Here is a 17,975-nt window from a genome sequence, read left to right on the forward strand (position 1 = left end):
AAAAAATGACTAATTTGGATGGTTGTGTTCTGGAGTTTAATCTAAAAATAAAGTTTATAGCAATGAAACAGCATTAGAAATGGCAACCAGGAATTTTAACATCCTAAGACCAGAGCACTGGTTGGGCTGCATTTTAGATTTCTTCTAGTTATTTGGGATAAAGAGTACTAATATCTGATTATTATGTTTATTATATTTATACTATATTTAGATTATATTTACATTGTTATTATTCTTGTTGCTGTTAAAAAAAAATAAGGTCCACATATGTGGATGCCAGGTCTTAGGAGGTTAAAAATAAGATAATCTGTACGAATATGTTCAATTGTTATTAAAATATATCCACTCTTCTCAGTGGTAGGTAACTTTGAAGGAGGAAAAAATACAGATTTTTCTGTAATAACTAAACAAGATTTTTCTTTCAATTAATTTCAAATCTGTAAAATATAGATTTTCTTTTTACTTTTGAAAATATTTAACATGTAAATAACTACTTATTGTAACAAAACGGTGAAATTCTGTAAAATAACAGTTAAATATATACCTTACTTCAATCCTTAATAGACACAATTTTTCTCAAATGATGTCAAATCTGTAGAATAATTATATTTTTTGCTGATTTTTGATTTAGTTTTGGTTGAACTCTTCCAGTTAATCTATGGATGTGAACACCAGAGGGCGACAAACTAAAACTTGCTTATTCCTTCATCCTGACAAAGACTGCATACCTCATGCAATTTTACACTTCTAATATATTTAATTATTTGCTTCTAAAGTTGAAATAATGGAAATATCTTAGTACATAAATTCTACGATTCTATACAAAAAATCTAGCTGTAAATACATAGTTGTTTTTTTTAAACTTTGTGCAATGCTTTGTTGTTTTCTCCACTGAGCCTACTATGCAATTAGGAAAGTTTGGAAAGACAGTTTGTATATTTTCTATTTATGACTCTTAATGCTCATTAAACTCTGGTGTAGAAATGTAAACTATGTTGCAGCTGTGCGTTTATTTTTCACGTCTGAGATGGTAACACGTTCGTGATACCAGAGAGCGCTCTGAGTGGACTGTTTACAGAAGAAATCTCTTCATGTGGTTTTATGTGCCTGCACCGCCTCATGGGTGGGTCCCTTTTGAGACTTTCTTGGACGGTGATGCACAGACTGAGGCTGAGCAAAAGGGGAGCTCTGTTCTGCACAGAGGAAATAGGCGTTCTCCTTGGAAAGTTTGGAGTGAGTGAATGAAAAAATAAGGGAGGTGTGGCAAAGTTAGAAAAGACCACCAAGAGGGGCACGAGGTTGTCGAGTGCTGGAGCTGCTCGGAAACGGCTGAGATCTGATTCAGGGGAACAAACAATATCTGGGGTAAGTAGATCTTTTCTTGACTTTCTGGGCATTCTCAGTGAATATCTGTTATATTTGAGACCAAGATGACACCTTTTACATCTCATATACAAGCTCTGGAAGTAATGTTCCAACACTGTGTCATCAAAAGTGGCAAGAGGTGTGTTTTTATTATCATACTATCTGTGTGCCACTTAGTCTTAACAACTTTGCAAAAGAAACATGCTGTGTCTTTCTAATATGTATATTTAATTTCATTCCTTTTGCCAAAACAATCATTTTTGTTTAAGTTTTATTCTTTCACTTTGATGCAGTGCATGAAATCTAGTGTAATGGACAGTAATTGTGACTCCACCGCCCACTCAAATGGACCTCTCCTACAGATAAAGATCTTCACAGACAATTTGATTCCCTTTCTTATTTCCTTGCATGTCTTCTGTCTGACGGGATTACGTCCTGATTTGAACTGAAAATACTCTTGCTACTGCTATAATAGCCTACAATGTCAGATATTTTAGTCAAATATCAGGTTTTGCATAAGACGTTATTTTCCTCTAAGTTAAGCAACTTGACTGAAATCCAAATCTAGGCTAAATTACAGCCTGGTAGCCCTTTACACTGGGGAAAAACAAGCATTCAGAAGGGCAGAGAGGTTAATTGGGTAAATATTTTGGCACTATTTAGACTTCAACGGGTCCACCCAATCCAGGTTCACTGCTGTACTATGTCGACACATAGACCAGTCAAAGAGAAGTTTTAGAAATAACTCGTTGCGCTCTGTTTTGAAGCGTGGTCTTATATAACACAGAGTATACTCTGTTCAGCTCCTCACATTTTCCATTTCATGTTTCGAGGCAAAACAGGAAAGTTACCCAACACTGATCTTTTTTACTGTAGAGCCGACTAACACATTAAATTAGTCTCACACTTTTCCCTCGTTAACTGCAATGTTGGATGCAGGACTCCTAAATATAAACTTTATTTGTTTTTGGCAGGGAACTGAAAATGGCATACCTGCTCATGTTTGTCACCCTGCTGCATCTCATCACACTGGCCATGCTGTTCATCGCCACCATGGAGAAGGTAACGGGACACCGTGTTTGTTCGCTTTAGCTGTATTATTTCAGAGGTTTAACAACTGTGTGTGTCACGTCTAACCTCATCTTACAGTCCTGGTGGGTGTGGGACGGCATGGAAAACTCAGACCTCTGGTACAACTGCAGGTTTGACAACTCCACCGGAACCTGGCTGTGTGCATCCTCCAAAGAAACTGGTAAACATTTCATTTTGTATACGTCGATCAAGTGGGTTTTTTTTGTTTAAAAAGTAATGGCTTTTAACCCTCGTGTTGTCCTGCGGGTCAAAATTGACCCATTTTAAAGTTTGAAAAAAAAAAAATAAAATTCACAGTGAAACTTCTGATGTCCACATTTTCAACATTTTTGGGAAATCTTGGAACATTTTTTGGTGGAAAAAAAAATGTTAAAAATGTCTCTTAAGAACATTCAGAAAAAAATCAACCAAAATCCAGCAAAATTTTGCTGGATTTTGGTTGATTTTTATGTGAATGTTCTTAAAGAAAATATTAGAAGTTTTACTGATATATATGGAATCACTTTAGATATTTTTAGGATTTTTTTGGAAGATTTTTATTCATTTTTTGAATATATTTACAAGAATTTTCTTGGCAAATTTGGGGGATTTTTTTTTTTTTTTTTTAAATAAAATGTTTAAAGGAAAGTTTTAAGGAGTTATTGGAATTTTCTTCCTGAAGGTTTTGCAAATTTTCAGAAATTTGGGGAATTTTTTTGCTAAATTTTTGGATTCTTTTCAGACAAGGAAACAATATTTTTTGGTGACCATAAATGAAGAAAACAGGAGGGTTAAATATGATTCCCTTCCTCAGAGTGGCTTCAGGCAGTGCAGGTCCTGATGGTGCTCTCAGTGGTCTTCTCCTCAGTCTCCTTCCTGGTGTTCCTGGGTCAGCTCTTCACCATGTCTAAGGGTGGACTCTTCTACTTCACTGGACTGTGTCAAGTGTTTGCAGGTAACAGAGGAGTGAAACAGCGTGTCATCGACATGCTTTTGCTATTCCAAAAGGATGACACAGGAAAGCACATGGTTGCCAAATAAATCCAACGTTTTGGTGACTAAATCCTTCATACTTTAGATACAAGTATTGTACTTCACAAGTAAAAAGGCTTCAGAATCTCATTTCTTGCAGAACTATTTATGCAATGATATGATACTTCTTTCAATACGGTGACTGTACCTTTCATTTACGTTTAGTTACAGCTGAATTGGTGCCCTTTTTTCTAAAAAGGTGGATTAGAGAAACACCTGATGATCTCAAATGTCCCAGAATTTGTAGATTCCTTTCATACGCATATCTCAACAAAATCTTAATGTATTGAGATGGATTTGTGTTGCTTTTAGCCACCTCCCTCTATTTGCCATTATTATTATATTCTACATGACATATATGGAATAAAGCAAACATTTTAAACATTTCCATTACCCTTCTCCTAAAACAAATTTCACGTGTTTTCTATTTCAGGACTGACCGCCTTTTGTGCAGCTCTCATCTACACATTGCGCAACAAGGACATCCTCCCGGACTCCAAAGATCTCACTTCAGGTCACTTTGGCTACTGCTTCATCCTGGCCTGGGTGTGTGTTCCCTTGTTGTTGTGCAGTGGGATCATATACATCCACCTGCGTAAGAAGGAGTGACCAGAAGAAGGGGAAAACATGATGTCAACACCAGGATTGGAAAGAAAATTATTAAATTAACTTGTTATTAAGAAATGTTTATTTCACAGGAGTCACAAATGCCAATATTATGACGCGTATACTCAGGCTTAATCTGATTTTTTTTTTTTTTTTCTTTCAATTTTATTTTGTTTGTGTAGTCTGGAAAAAATATTAGGATGACACAGGGAACTGGTCCAACATGTAACTCTCATTTTCTGTTTCAAGACATTTCAATTGTTTTGTTGTCCACTTGCTGTGTGTTGATTAAGTAAGGGAAAAACAAATGGAGTAGTTGGTTATGTATTGTTTATTAGACAATACACAACAGTATAACCAATGACACTGGCCCTTTTTCACTGTCTTCCAGAACCTTCGTCTACAGAAGTAGTTCTGGAAGACAGTGAAGAAGGGCCAGAAGTTCCTCACCTTCATCTACTCCTTCTGTAGACGAGAGTGAGGAACTTCTGGAAGACAGTGAAGATGGGCCAGAAGTTCTTCATTTTCGTCTACACCTTCTGTAGATGAAGGTGAGGAACTTCTGGAAGACAGTGAAGATGGGCCAGAAGTTCCTGACCTTCGTCTACACCTTCTATGGATGAAGGTATGGACGAAGATGAGGATCTTCTGGAAGACAGTGAAGAAGGGCCAGTATAATCGGTTTTACTGTTATGTATTGTATAACGATGTAGGCCCTATGAATTGCTTTTATTTTTCCCTACAGCAAACTGGAAATGTATATTTTTGTACCTAAAGCTGATGTACAATATATTCAGTAGCAGCCCTGAATAAATATCACACAAAAACAAAAAGCTTGAGGTCCTTGCTTTGTGATTTAATCCAGCCTTCACAAACAGGAAGTGAAACTGCTGAGGTTGTTGCCATGGCGACCGTAAAACTTAGTTTCTCGACTGCTGCTAGCTCAGTAAGCTAACGGTATCTCGAAAAACAGAGCACATACAGTGTTTTAGCCGTGTGAAGTGGATATTTTTGGTACTAATGGGAGGCAAACCTAAAGTTTCGAGTAAAATAATTCCTCTCGCCTCACCCAAAGGACCGGAGAAGCTGTGTGAACTCTGTCAAAGAGTCGCACGGCTGCAGTGCACCGAATGTCGAGCCACTTTTTACTGGTAAGCTGGCTTTAGCCGTTAGCTGCTCACACTTAGCTGTTTGGAGAAAACGTAATTTACAAAATGCTTTTTATTCAGTGGTAAAAGTTTGGTTACACCATGGTTTGGACGCTAGGTGGCAGCGTCCGCCATGCAGTCTTTCTCACAGCAAAAAGAAAGAAAAGAAAATCACACAACGCCTCGGTATGAAGGGCGTATGTGTACAGATGAGGGAGGAGAACAGCTGGAAATTACATTACCGCAGCGGTTATTTTTGCTCATGAGACTGTTGCTTGCGTGTTTTTTTCCATATAATGATTTGGTCAACATTAGCTTCATGTATTACCTTTGGCAGAGGCGGATATTCTGTAGGCTCAGCCCGTAAGGTGGTGCTGAGTGAAATCCTTGCTGGCACGCCGTGGAGAGTGGAGGAGCATGTGGTGACATCCTTCCCTGTAGGGATTTATGGAAAGGGATGAGCCACTAAAGCCAGTCTCAGGGAGCTTACAGCCACTTACTGTGCTTTGCTTCCCTCTTAGCCTGTAAAATGAATGAATGAGAAGCACGTTTTGGATTTTATGAAAAATAGTACACATCATCACATTAAGTATAGCCTAAAACGAGGTATACAGGAAAGAAAACAAGTTTTAATAACTTGAGGTTTAGGTTTATGGGTTCTGTAAATTGCTATATAGATAAAATTGAACTAAATAGAGCTGAAGCAAAGAGTTGAGTTATTCTTTGTCAGAGCAGAGAATTAAATACTTTGGGTCAAAATATGACTTGACCTTGACTTTTGTTTTGGGTGAAATGATTTAGTGGAGGCCAAATGATCCATAACATCTTATTTGTCTGACTAGTATGCATGTTTGTAGTGACTGTTGAGGCAGACTGATAAGTATTTTGCAGACAAAGCTCAAGAGAGACACGAGCGTCCGTGCTGAGAAGGCCACTTGATTTATGTTTGCGTGTGCACTTTTCTTTGTGCACACATGCACTGTTGATGTGACGTGGCCAGATTTCTGCCTGCTCACTGCCTCCGTCTCAAGTCCATGAACACAAATATGCCGGGGTGAACTCACATGCTCCGCAGTAAGTAAGAAAAAACGCACGGAAAACCGAGACAGTTTCCACAGAAGTGTGCAGGAGAGGATCCAGATGAACAAAATTACAGACCAGTTATGCAATGGCATGCAATTTAGTATGCCCTCTGTGCACTCAGATGGTATCTGATAAATGGGACAGAAACGTCGCTTTGGAAAGCAGAATTCGCATCAACTAATTAAAACATTTTACTGTGGATTGTGCTCATTGCTGTATCCATCTACCAATGTGAAGCCAGAATGACAGTTGAGTTAAAATCCTTCTCAGTGGTTCCAATCAAACAGCATCATTCTCTTTCAAAACATCAGTGTCATTCAGCAAATGGGGGAGATTCTTATGTGTAAAAAAAGACAAGTTTCACACAAAGCTATGAGGCCTCTTGGGATCTACGGTGGCTGGGGGGCACTTATCCTGTTTTTCTTGTGATTCCTCAGTGATGAAGAGCACCAGCAGGCTGACTGGGTGGGGATCCACAGGAGAATTTGTCAGCTGCTTGTTCCCATCCGCACCCAGACATTCCTAAGTCTCCAGAGGGCTGGCCAGATTGTAACGCAGCAGAAAAAGGTGAGGATGTGTGAAATGTGTTGTGGCCACAAGTGGAATAGACAGTACGGTGTAGACATCTTGTTTTGAATTTCAGCCGAGCTTACAAAGAAAATCGGGGAAAAAAAGTTGAACTTGAGAACTATATCCTTGTTTTCTCGCCACTCTTTGATGTCTGTGTGCGATTCCTCATTTCTTCCCAAATATTCTTGCACTTGAGTTCCAGGTTTTAGCTTTGCCCCTTAGCATAGAGGAGGTAGAGGGAGGAAAAATACAAAAGGGGTGTAATTTCAGAACTCACTTTTACAGTCTCAGGTGTAAAATTTGATTCTTTCTTACCTTTAATTTTAAGAGGTGTTTGTGACACAAGCGCACAAACCTTTCAGTTTAATAAATTCCACTGAGAAACAGCTGAGAAGGTTATTTTAGGTTCAATAGTTGAAAATTAAGAATTTCTAGTTTGACTTAAATCCAAATTTTCATCAGGTTACATGGTTAATTTTGGTTCCTCGTCTGTAAACATGCTGTTTCCAGATCTAGCTCTGCTGCCAGTGATTAATGTTTAGATCAGGGGTGTCAAACTCATTTTAGTTCAGGTTCCACATTAAGCCCAGTTTGATTTCCAGTGGGCCGGACCAGTAAAATCACAACATAATAACCTATAAATAACCACAACTCCTAATGGTTCCTTTGTTCTAGTGCAAAAAGGTACGTTTTTAAAATATTCACATTTAAGGAATTATCTTTTTACGAAACATCATGAACAACCTGAAATTTCTTCAGAAAAATAAGTTCAATTTCATGAACATTCAGCCTCAGTTTGTCATTTCCACATTCCAACTTCCAGATCACAGTTTATCTACAAAGGAACAAAACATTTAGTCACAGTTATCTGGAACTGAATGATATCATATTTTACTTAGTGATCAAAATGACAAAAGTCCGATAAAAAAGACAAAAAAACCTACAAAAACAAGACAATATATTACAAAAATGAGACTCAGAATGACAAAAACAAGACACAAAATGGCAAAAGTGAGAAACAAAATGAGACAAACGACACGAAACAAAACAAAAAAAGACAAAAAAAGGCAAAAATTTACAAAGCAACAAAAAAATTCACTAACAACACAAGCGAGACAAAAAAAGACACAAAACGGCAAAAACGACAATGACAATGACAAAAAAAATGACAAAAAGCGAAAAGCAGAATGACAAAAAATAGACAACACAAGCGACACAAAAAAACACAAAATGATACACAAAACAACAAATAAAGCAAAACACAAAATGACAAAAAATGAGACAAGCTGGAAAAAAAGGAACACAAAACGACAAAAACATGAGACAAACAATAAAAATCTGACAGAAAAAGACAAAAAAACAACAAAAACAAGACAAAATACTACAAAAATGAGACATAAAGTGACAAAAGAGCAGTCTAGTATTTTACTTTATGATGAAAACTACCTGACATAGTCTAAGAATTATATTAAATTTATAGTTTTATAAATTTACAAATTACAGTTACTGTATTCTCTGTAATTTTTACACTTTGAGGGCCGGATTGGACCCTCTGGCGGGCCGCTTTTGGCTCGCGCGCCGCATGTTTGACACCCCTGGTTTAGGTGATACCACAGTGGTGTACAAGACAATTCTATATTTCAGTGGATTGCTCCTAGAGAAATTTATGTCCTGTAAAAATAACCTGCCCTTGGGTTTGGCTCCTTACTTAGGCAGAGCTGATTGAGATTTGCAGGTCGGTGGCTCAACAGAAGCTTTCTGAAGGGAAACACCAAGAGGCCCTGCCCGCCGCCCAGTTCTGCCTGCGATGTTCCATAGACGTCCACGGCCCCAACACTGTCCAGCTGGTCCCGGCCTATCTGCTGCTGGCTGAGGCCAACATTGGTGAGAAGCAAACACAAAATGGTTTGTCAGCTTAAATGCTCTCCTTTTCTATGCCAATATATCATGTTTGTGTGCGTGTGTGGATATTTTTGGGTGCTTGGACTTGCAATTCCAGGTCTGGGAAATGTAAGCCGAGTGGCAGAGCTGCTGTCCCAGGCGGAATGGTCAGTGTTGAAGAGCCCAGACTGTGGTCACGCAGTCCACCACCGGCTGCACAGGAGCCTGGGCCGCCTCCACATGGCCACTGGAAACCTGGAACAAGCTCTGCTTCACTTTGCAAACGATGTCTGTGTCGTGATTAGCACACTTGTCGGAAAATAACTCCTGCACATGTTTTTTTAATTCGAACTGTTTCATAATTTCATTAATAATGTCAGAAGCAGGAACATTTTGGTCACCAGCTAAAATCCAGTTTGTTCAGTGGTTGAAAACATCTGTTGAGTAAGATTACCTGGGTCAATATATAACTGCGGGACTTTTTGTAACATAGTTGACATTTTTGCTGTTTTCAGACCTAAAATCAGCATAACTGCCTATAACCAAACACCACATGGCATTTTTACAGAAAGATTCTTCTAAATATTTTATATACAAATGAGTAAAATTGAAATTGAAAATTATTTATAAAGACATTGTAGTAAACCTGTTGACATGTGATAAATCCACACTACTTTATATTAAATAACTCAGAAAGCCTTGGAGTCTGGCCAGGCTTTTCTTCTGGAGGAAATGACATCATGTGGAGCAGGTCATGTGATCTGGAATTAACACACTTCCTTGAGAGGTGTTTTTGGAATGGGGAACTTTGTGGAAAGTGATTTCTTGGACACAGATGCAATTTGTTATTTTCCACATAAAATTTGATATATTGCCAAAAAACAATTATCTGTCATGATGTGCAGTACTTTATTGATCACTGAGAACATACATTAGTTTGGTCCTTTTGTGTTCTGTGCATCCACTCCACATTAGTAATCCTCAGTGTGTAAAACAGCTACTTTCTCTGCTGTTTTCAGATATATTTTGCCAGTGAGGCGTTTGGTTTGGACAGCACCATCACCTGCCGTGGCTACTTCCTCATGGCTGATGCATTTGCCAAGCAGGGAAAGACGCCCATTGTTCGTTCCTTGTACTCGGAAGTACGCCAGTTATGACGCTAAAATTTTACGAGGTCGCTACCCACGTGACTAAATCTGTTTTTGTGTTTTTTATAGTTTATAATCTGTTGCTCACATTGTAGGTGACGCAGATTTGGCATTGCCATCTCACCAACCTCCTGGAGAACCGCATTCAAAACGCCCAGAATCCTAACGTGTTGTTGGACTCCTCTTATGGTGTGTAGTCTGTAGCCATGTAATCTGTGCAATGTAGATAGATAGATAGATAGATAGATAGATAGATAGATAGATAGATAGATAGATAGATAGATAGATAGATAGATAGATAGATAGATAGATAGATAGATAGATAGATAGATAGATAGATAGATAGATAGATAGATAGATAGATAGATAGATAGATAGATACTTTATTAATCCCGAGGGAAATTGAGTTCAATGTAAACGCATTATAAAACAATATAAAACCAAATGTTTACGTTTTGCCCAGGCTATCCAATTCACGCTGTAGATTAAGCAAATTACATCACCAACTCATCATGTATCGTGCTCCAAACTCCACACAGCCAAAGACAGCTCCATTGGCGTATCGCTGAAAAAATAAGGTCAACAGGGCTATATTTAGCTGAACTGTCTTGCTGTGCAATCCGAAAGCTAAACCCCAGATTTACACTAGTATGCTTAGGGCTGACTAGAGACCACTGCTGACACATCTCTGGCTGTGCGGCATCCGCACCACTGCCCTCTATATCACAGCTGCTGCCCTACATATAATGCTAAGCCTGTCAGCTGCAATGCAATTTCCCAGGCTTTCTGGGATGTTTACCGGCGGAAAGTGGGAGGCGGAGGGGAAGAATGCTTACGTAAACTAAACGGAAGATAATGGCAGACCTAAATTTTACTGACCTGAAAGCAGCCTTAGAATAATATTTTTTGTAGTGTTAAAGTATACAGTGCAAAAACTAAACTAGGTGTTCCTCTTTGTTTGTTTCCAAGACAACCAATCAGACAAAGCCCAGCAGGTTGAAGTGGATGACATGTTGAGAACCATGTTGGAGTTTGAGCAGAAAGACCCCAGAAAAGACCCTGCTCAGGTTGCACGTGTGGCCCACTGCCTGGCCATGATGTGGTTCCTGGCAGGAGACTCCAGGAAGGTAAATCACCTGACGACGTTAGGTATTAAGGGTTGGTTTGACACCGTGACACAGTTCCCCATTTCCTCCCTGTGCCGTCTCAAGATAGGATTATCTCTAATTGGCGAAGTCGTAAAGATAAGGTGGGAATTAGTGGCAGGTGATGAGACCGTCTCGACACTCTTGACTTCCACCTTGGTTTCCAGTCTCCGCACAAAGCTCTTTGGGCGGAGGATGTTTGTGTCTGTCGGCTCTAATTCTTCAGATGTGACGTGAATCAGCAGGTCTCTAGTGAGCAGTCATACCAACTGAGAGAATAAGGCCACGGTGGCGGAGTGAATGTGCCTGTACCAGCAGTTATGTACCAGACACATCCTTGTCTTGTTGAGGCTCTCGTTGAGTCTTTAACCCTCGTGTTGTCCTGTGGGTCAAACTTGACCCGTTTTAAAGTTTGAAAATGTGGGGAAAAAAAAAGATATTTTGACAGTGAAACTTCTGATGTCCACGTTTTTAACATTTTTGGGAAATCTTTGAACATTTTTTGGTGGAAAAAATGTTAAAAATGTTTCTGAAGAACATTCACAGAAAAATCAACCAAAATCCAGTGAAATTTGCTGGATTGTGGTTGATCTTAAATGTGAATGTTCTTCAAGAAAATATTAGAAGTTTTATTGATATATATGTAATCACTTTAGATATTTTTAGGATTTTTTTGGAAGATTTTTACTCATTTTTTGAAAATATTTACAAGCATTTTCTTGCCAAATTTGGGGGTTTAAAAAATAACTTTTAAGGGAAATTTTTGAAGAAATTATTTGAATTTTCTTCCTGAAGGTTTTGCAAATTTTCTGAAATTTGGGGAATTTTTTTGCAGATTTTTTGGATGTTTTTCAGACAAGGAAACAATATTTTTGGTGCCTGTAAATGAGGACAACAGGAGGGTTAAATTCAGTGGGTCTTGGGCAGGGGTGGGCAAACTTTTTGGCTCAGGGGCCACATTGAGTTTTGAAATTCGACAGACGGGCCAGGTCAGCATCAGATGGATGGAAATTGTGCAAACTAATATGAATTACATGTTAAAGACATTACTGACAAAGTAAAGAATACTCACATTCAGTTTCAGTGGGAACAGTGTTGTTGGTCACCCTTTTTTCCCCCCAAACTTAACCAGCGAACATTAGAGTGGTAAAGCAAGTCCTGGTGACCAGCATCACTTTCTTCAAGAAACTTAATGAACTAACGATGCTGAAGCCCTCTCGCTCGTATAAAGTTAACGAGTTTTACGACTGGCTTCACAACATAATCAAGATGCAAAACAGACTTACAGAGCGCTTCCTGATTGATTATGCAATGTAGGAAAATCCCATCCAGCTCAGGGTTTTCCTCCTTCACCTTATCCTGGATTCTTTTCAGCAGCCCGATGTTTTTTCCTGTCAAGTTTGGCGATCCATCCTTGGTGACATTGGCGAGTTTACACCAAGGCAGCTTCAGCCTCTCGATGACCCCAGACACCCTGTCGTAAAAGTCTTCTCCTTGTGTTTCCCCCTTCATGGATTTCATGGTCAAAAATTCCTCCGTTGTCTCAAAACTGTCATTAATCCTTCTAATAAAAATTAAAAGCTGAGCAGTGTCTTTTATGTCATTACTTTCGTCCAGTGCTAATAAATATAACTTGAAGGACTCCGCTTTTTCGTTCAGTGAGCTGGTTAAGTCTTCGTAGATTAGTTCAACACGGCGAGTAACTGTCCTGCGTGATAAACTAATTTTTTCTAATTCTAATTTGTTTCTGCTCTCTGGACACAGGAGACCTGCTGTCTCTACCATGCGTTCTTTCAAAAACTCCCCTTCGGAGAAAGGCTACCTAGCCTTTGCTATTTTGAATGCGAGCAAATAACTTGCCTTCGTACTTGACTCTTGAATCGTAGTTTGTAGAAGAAAGTATTTTGCTGAGTGTGTAAACTGGCTGCTAACCTCTGAGCCGTAGCTGTCCGTTCTTGTGCTGACTGGTTGCTAGCGTAGTTAGCATGCTTCGTGGAAAAGTGTCGGCTGATATTGTATTCTTTAAAAACCGCAACGGTGTCATTGCAAATAAGACATACAGCCTTTGAACGGACTTCAGCAAAAAAATATTTAGTAGTCCACTCCTTCTGAAACACTCGACACTCACTGTCTGCTTTCCTTTTCTTTTCTTTGATCCACTTCTTGTTACAGCAGCTCAATGCAGTTGCAAAGCGGAAGAAGAAGAATAAACCAACAAAGGTCACTTGTGTCTGGAGTGCGCCATCTAGCGGGGTCAACAGGTTCTGCAGGAGAAGGCCAAATGAATGTGGTCTTTACTGTAATTTCGTCAATTCTAATATTGACCAAATTATTTCGCGGGCCGGATTGAAAAGCCCAAAGGGCCATAGTTTGCCCATGCCTGGTCTTGGGGAAGAAGGAGGGTAAAGGTTGGATGGAGTTTTACAGCTAAACTCATGTAGACCAACTAGACATAATCACAGGCAGTTATGCAAATAAAAGACAAGAATTAGCTGATGTGTTTAGATGTTTTCGTGTTTTTATCTAGCAGTTTGGTGCCATGATGGTGCTCCAGTTAGCTACCCTGAAGTCTGCTCATTCTTCTGCTGATATAAAAGTAGTTTTTTATGTTCATTTCCAAATTTAGGAGTGGAGTGTGGAAGAGGAACGTTGTGTTTTCTAAAACACACTCCTGCTGGGTGGATGTTTCTTGGCATGGAAATGTTCTGGTGTCCCAGTTGAAGCTCGGTTTTCTCAGACTCTGTCCTGTCCAGCCAAAGATCTTCCACTGAGTCTCTTTTTCCTTGTCTTCAATAAACTACAAAGTGAAAGAAATGACTAGGCGGGGAGTTTTAATGATGGTGGTGTGTAATGGTAATTTTGGTTTTAGTTTGACTTACGCTCTCTGTTTTTGTAAATGTCACGGCTCTCTTGTGGGTGTGTGTGTGTGTTACACTGTACTTAGAAAAGGACATCATTGTAAGAGCATACGGTTATCATTGTTTGGAAGGAATCATTATCAAAGTCTTACACCTTCTACCTGTGATTTATAGTGTTGTTGGATCAGTGTATCAGCTTTCTTTTCAAATGCATAGAGAGCTGTGAGTGGATGTCACATTAAACACACAAACACAATGCATATTTCTAGCTGTTCACAAACCCCAGGAAGCTACAGGAATGTCATGAATTTCACTGCAAACCTCAATAAATTCCTCACTGAGCTTGTCATGTTTCCATCTAAGCATGCGTGGATTTGTCAACAGTATCAACCTCTATATCCACATTTTCTCTCAGCATAACAGCCTAGAGGATCAGGTTATCGGAAGGGCAAAGCGGGGTGTATTAAGTCAACCAGGTTGCTGTCCAATTTCAGTGATATGGTTATATAAGTCAGCTTTATTCTCCCCACAGAGTCTAACAGCTGCAGTTGCTGTGTTTGTTTCTGTTTGTGTGCCAGGCGCAGGGATTTGGCAGCACAGCTTTGCAGGCCGGCCAGCTGATACCAAACCCTGACCTGACAGAGCCCATCCAGAGCCTGCTGCAGCTGGTGCAGAGTTTGCAGACAGAAGCACATCCCAGTTCTGACGAGTCGCAAAACTCGGCCTCTGCTTGAAGATCTGCTCCATCGGGACAGCTTTTTAGCCCCACCCATGTGAAGGTAGAACAGGGGTGTCAAACTCATTTTATTTCAGGGGCCACATCACAGTATTAATAATCAATAAATAACGACAACTCAGAATTTTTCCCTTTGTTTTAGTGCAAAAAAAGTACATTCTGAAAATGTTCACATTTCAGGAACTTAAAAAACAGGACACAAAATGTCAAAAGCGAGAAACAAAATGACAAAAAATGACACAAACGACATGGAACAAAACAGAAGAGACAAAAAATTAGACAAAAAAAAATTACAAAACAACAAAAACATGGACAAAAACGAGACAAAAAATACACAAAATGACAAAAACCAGACAAAAAAATGACAACAGTGAGAAACAAAATGAAAAAAATGGACAAACAACACAAGAGAGACAATAAAAATGCAAAACGACAAAAATAACACACAAAACCACAAATAAAGCAGAACACAAAATGACAAAATAAGACAGAAAACACAAACAAGACAAAAAGGAAACACAAAGCAACAAAAATATGAGACAAATGACAAAAGTCAGACAAAAAAAGAGGAAAAACAACAAAAGCAAGACAAAAGATTACAAAAATGAGGCACAAAATGACAAAAATTGAGACAAACGGCACAAAACAAAACAACAGAGGCAAAAAATTAGACAAACAAGTTACAAAGCGACAAAAAAATTAAAGACAAAAAATGACAAAAGTGAGAAGCAAAGCAACAAAAAAGTAGACAACACAAGCATGACAAAAGGCACAAAATGACACAATGGACAAAACAACAAATGAAGGAAAACACAATGACTAAAATGGGACAAAAAACACAAGCGAGACCAAAAGGAAACACAAAACAATAAAAACGAGAAATAAAATGACAAAAGAACGAGACAAATGACAAAAGTCAGACAAAAACCAACAAAAAGAGGACAATATATTTCAAAAACGAGACACAAAATGACAAAAGAACAATCTAGTCTTTTACTTTATGATAAAAACAACTTGTCATGGTCTAGAAATTATTTTAAATTTACAGTCTTGCAAATTTAGAATTTGCAGTTGATGTCTTCTCTGGAATTTTTACCGGATTGGACTCGCTGGACGGCCACTTTTGGCCCGCGGACCTCATGTTTGACACCCCTGAGATAGAAACTCCCCAACTGCTATCAAATATAAAAGTTAAGTAAAGCACTTATAATGTGATTTAGGCTTCATCCAGATGTTGTGAACTGCCATTATAAGTAGAAAATGAGAAAATATTGTTTTTTGCTGAATTTGGGGATTTTTTTCAGACAAGGAAACAATATTTTTAGGTGCCTGTAAATGAGGACAACAGGAGGGTTAAGCACAAATTCAAATGTTGATCTTGAGATGTTTAGGTGCAGTTAAAGAAGGATGGGACATATTTTCACTGGTTTTGAATAATGACTCATCTTTATTTTAATCTAAAAAAAGAGGGATATATATTTACATCATTTTGAACACTTGTGAATTACATGATTTTGGGATCCATTTTGTAACACTGTCAGAATGATACAGAACAGAATAATGGTCAAGGGCATTTCCTAAAACCTTTTCTAATGCAATGTGTTTGCTCATTTCGTACCCAGCAATCCTGAGCTTCTTCATCAATTCAACACATCCAGATAGAATTCTGTCTGTAGGTCATCAACAGAGTTGCAGTATTTCACTGAAGCAAAAACATTGCATCTTACTCCTGCAAATAAAAGAATATTGTAAACCTTTAAAGCAAGCCTCAGGTTCGTTTTAAATCAGACATAAAGTAAACCTGACGACTGCCGTGAAATCTTACATATTATATACAAATCTGAAACATTTACTCTTTATATCAAAACAATCATCTCACTACTAGTGTTATTTGTATGGAATTATACAACGAAATGTTTGTTTTTTGGCATTCAGATTCATTTTTATGTGTGGAGAGGCAGCAAAACATGGAAACACTTGGATTTTTCTTTTATTCCCTTTTTTTTTTTTTTTTAAACGTTTTGAACCAAATATACATTAGCAGCAGTTTGGAATTAAATAGTAACCTTGTGCTCTGTTGTTGTACACAGTGACTCGTCCAGAGGTCCCCGACATGTTTGTTCCAGGCTGGCCAAGCGCCACACAGGCTAATAATTAGGTTTTTCCTTCCTTCCTTCCCCTCCTGTCACTAGCATGTGGTACCCCTGTTCCTCTCAGAAGCCTCCATGCCTCGTATCGGAAAGAAATCTTTCCGAACCGGGACCTTGATCCTCAAACCAGACAGTGAAAAGGCATTTTGAAAGTTGATAGGGCACTGTTAACCCTCCTGTTGTCCTCATTTACAGGCACCAAAAAATACTGTTTCCTTGTCTGAAAAAAATCCAAAAATTCTGCTAAAAAAATCCCCAAATTTCTGAAAATTTGCAAAACCTTCAGGAAGAAAATTCCAATAATTCCTTAAAAGTTTCCCTTGAAAGTTTTATTTTAAAAAATCCCCCAAATTTGGTAAGAAAATTTTTGTAAATATTTTTAAAAACTGAGTGAAAGTCTTCCAAAAAATCCTAAAAATATCTAAAGTGATTCCATATATATAGGTAAAATTTCTAATATTTTCTTCAAGAACATTCACATAAAAATCAACCAAAATCCAGCGAAATTCACTGGATTTTGGTTGATTTTTTTTTTATGAATGTTCTTCAGAACATTTTTAACATTTCTTTTTTCCCACCAAAAAAATGTTCAAAGATTTCCCAAAAATGTTAAAAATGTGTTTCACTGTGAAAATATGTTTTTTTTCCCCCACATATTCGAACTTTAAAACAGATCAATTTGACCCGCAGGACGACACGAGGGTTAAGTGAACCTTCAACGGCTAGACGTGCTCTGAAGGCGTATGGATGATGTATAAATTGCAGATTTAAATAATGGGGGCTGCAAGAGAGAAATGAACATTTCACTCTTCCCTATGGCTGGATATTAATGTCTTGGATTGATATGTGATCTATAAATTACACTTACATACACAATGTGGAATGACTTCAATACAAAGACTTCAAAAAATAGAGGACAACAACTGGAGATAGTTCACCCATAGATAGCGTTTATGTCGGGATGTGATCAAGCCCACCGGCCCTTCGCATGTCAGGAGAGTGGACAGAAGCAGATTTCACAGTTTGTTTGTCAGATACTTTGATTATATAGGTACTGGACAACATCACAGTAGTGTAAATGGTGTTACTCTCTCAGTGGAGCCACTGTGATCACTTGACAGCAGACTTCAAATAAAAGCTGCTTTCTGTTGTCGTCTGGCAGATTTAGACTCCCCCCAGCAG

General features: G+C 38.4%; 2 protein-coding genes and 1 long non-coding RNA gene across 4 annotated transcripts; 2 read left to right on the top strand and 1 right to left on the bottom strand.

Moving 5' to 3' along the window:
- Positions 1-1,207: 1,207 nt before the first annotated feature.
- Positions 1,208-4,907, top strand: LOC111583486 (epithelial membrane protein 3-like). Its single transcript, XM_023292622.3, has 5 exons — positions 1,208-1,365; positions 2,340-2,427; positions 2,515-2,617; positions 3,251-3,391; positions 3,902-4,907. The coding sequence occupies exons 2-5, from the start codon at positions 2,350-2,352 to the stop codon at positions 4,075-4,077; spliced, it is 498 nt and encodes a 165-aa protein (XP_023148390.1). The 5' UTR covers positions 1,208-1,365; positions 2,340-2,349; the 3' UTR covers positions 4,078-4,907.
- A 79-nt stretch (positions 4,908-4,986) lies between these two features.
- On the bottom strand, positions 4,987-12,477 carry LOC129349511 (uncharacterized). The gene is made up of 3 exons (XR_008602545.1): positions 12,336-12,477; positions 8,584-10,117; positions 4,987-5,657 (listed from the first exon to the last, which is right to left on the bottom strand). It is a non-coding gene; the product is annotated as an uncharacterized LOC129349511 (long non-coding RNA).
- zmynd12 (zinc finger, MYND-type containing 12) lies at positions 4,987-17,242 on the top strand. 2 transcript variants are annotated; one of them, XM_055012891.1, is made up of 8 exons: positions 4,987-5,225; positions 6,743-6,872; positions 8,588-8,759; positions 8,875-9,044; positions 9,776-9,898; positions 10,000-10,093; positions 10,874-11,031; positions 14,486-17,242. In XM_055012891.1, exons 1-8 carry the CDS (start codon positions 5,095-5,097, stop codon positions 14,639-14,641), a joined length of 1,134 nt encoding a protein of 377 aa, XP_054868866.1. In that variant the 5' UTR covers positions 4,987-5,094; the 3' UTR covers positions 14,642-17,242. The 2 variants fall into 2 exon arrangements, with proteins under 2 accessions (XP_054868866.1, XP_023148385.2); XM_023292617.3 differs by lacking the exon at positions 14,486-17,242 and having other exon boundaries at positions 10,874-12,634.
- The last annotated feature ends 733 nt before the right edge of the window (positions 17,243-17,975 follow it).

This window comes from Amphiprion ocellaris, chromosome 8, assembly GCF_022539595.1.
Source record: "Amphiprion ocellaris isolate individual 3 ecotype Okinawa chromosome 8, ASM2253959v1, whole genome shotgun sequence".
NCBI lineage: Eukaryota > Metazoa > Chordata > Actinopteri > Pomacentridae > Amphiprion > Amphiprion ocellaris.

Coding starts and splice junctions, on each gene's coding strand:
- LOC111583486 (XM_023292622.3), top strand. CDS start 2,350: ATGGCATACCTGCTCATGTTTGTCACCCTGCTGCATCTCATCACACTG. Junction 2,618..3,250: donor TGCATCCTCCAAAGAAACTG/GTAAACATTTCA, acceptor TCCCTTCCTCAG/AGTGGCTTCAGGCAGTGCAG. Junction 3,392..3,901: donor ACTGTGTCAAGTGTTTGCAG/GTAACAGAGGAG, acceptor TTTCTATTTCAG/GACTGACCGCCTTTTGTGCA.
- zmynd12 (XM_023292617.3), top strand. CDS start 5,095: ATGGGAGGCAAACCTAAAGTTTCGAGTAAAATAATTCCTCTCGCCTCA. Junction 5,226..6,742: donor TGTCGAGCCACTTTTTACTG/GTAAGCTGGCTT, acceptor GTGATTCCTCAG/TGATGAAGAGCACCAGCAGG. Junction 6,873..8,587: donor TTGTAACGCAGCAGAAAAAG/GTGAGGATGTGT, acceptor CTCCTTACTTAG/GCAGAGCTGATTGAGATTTG.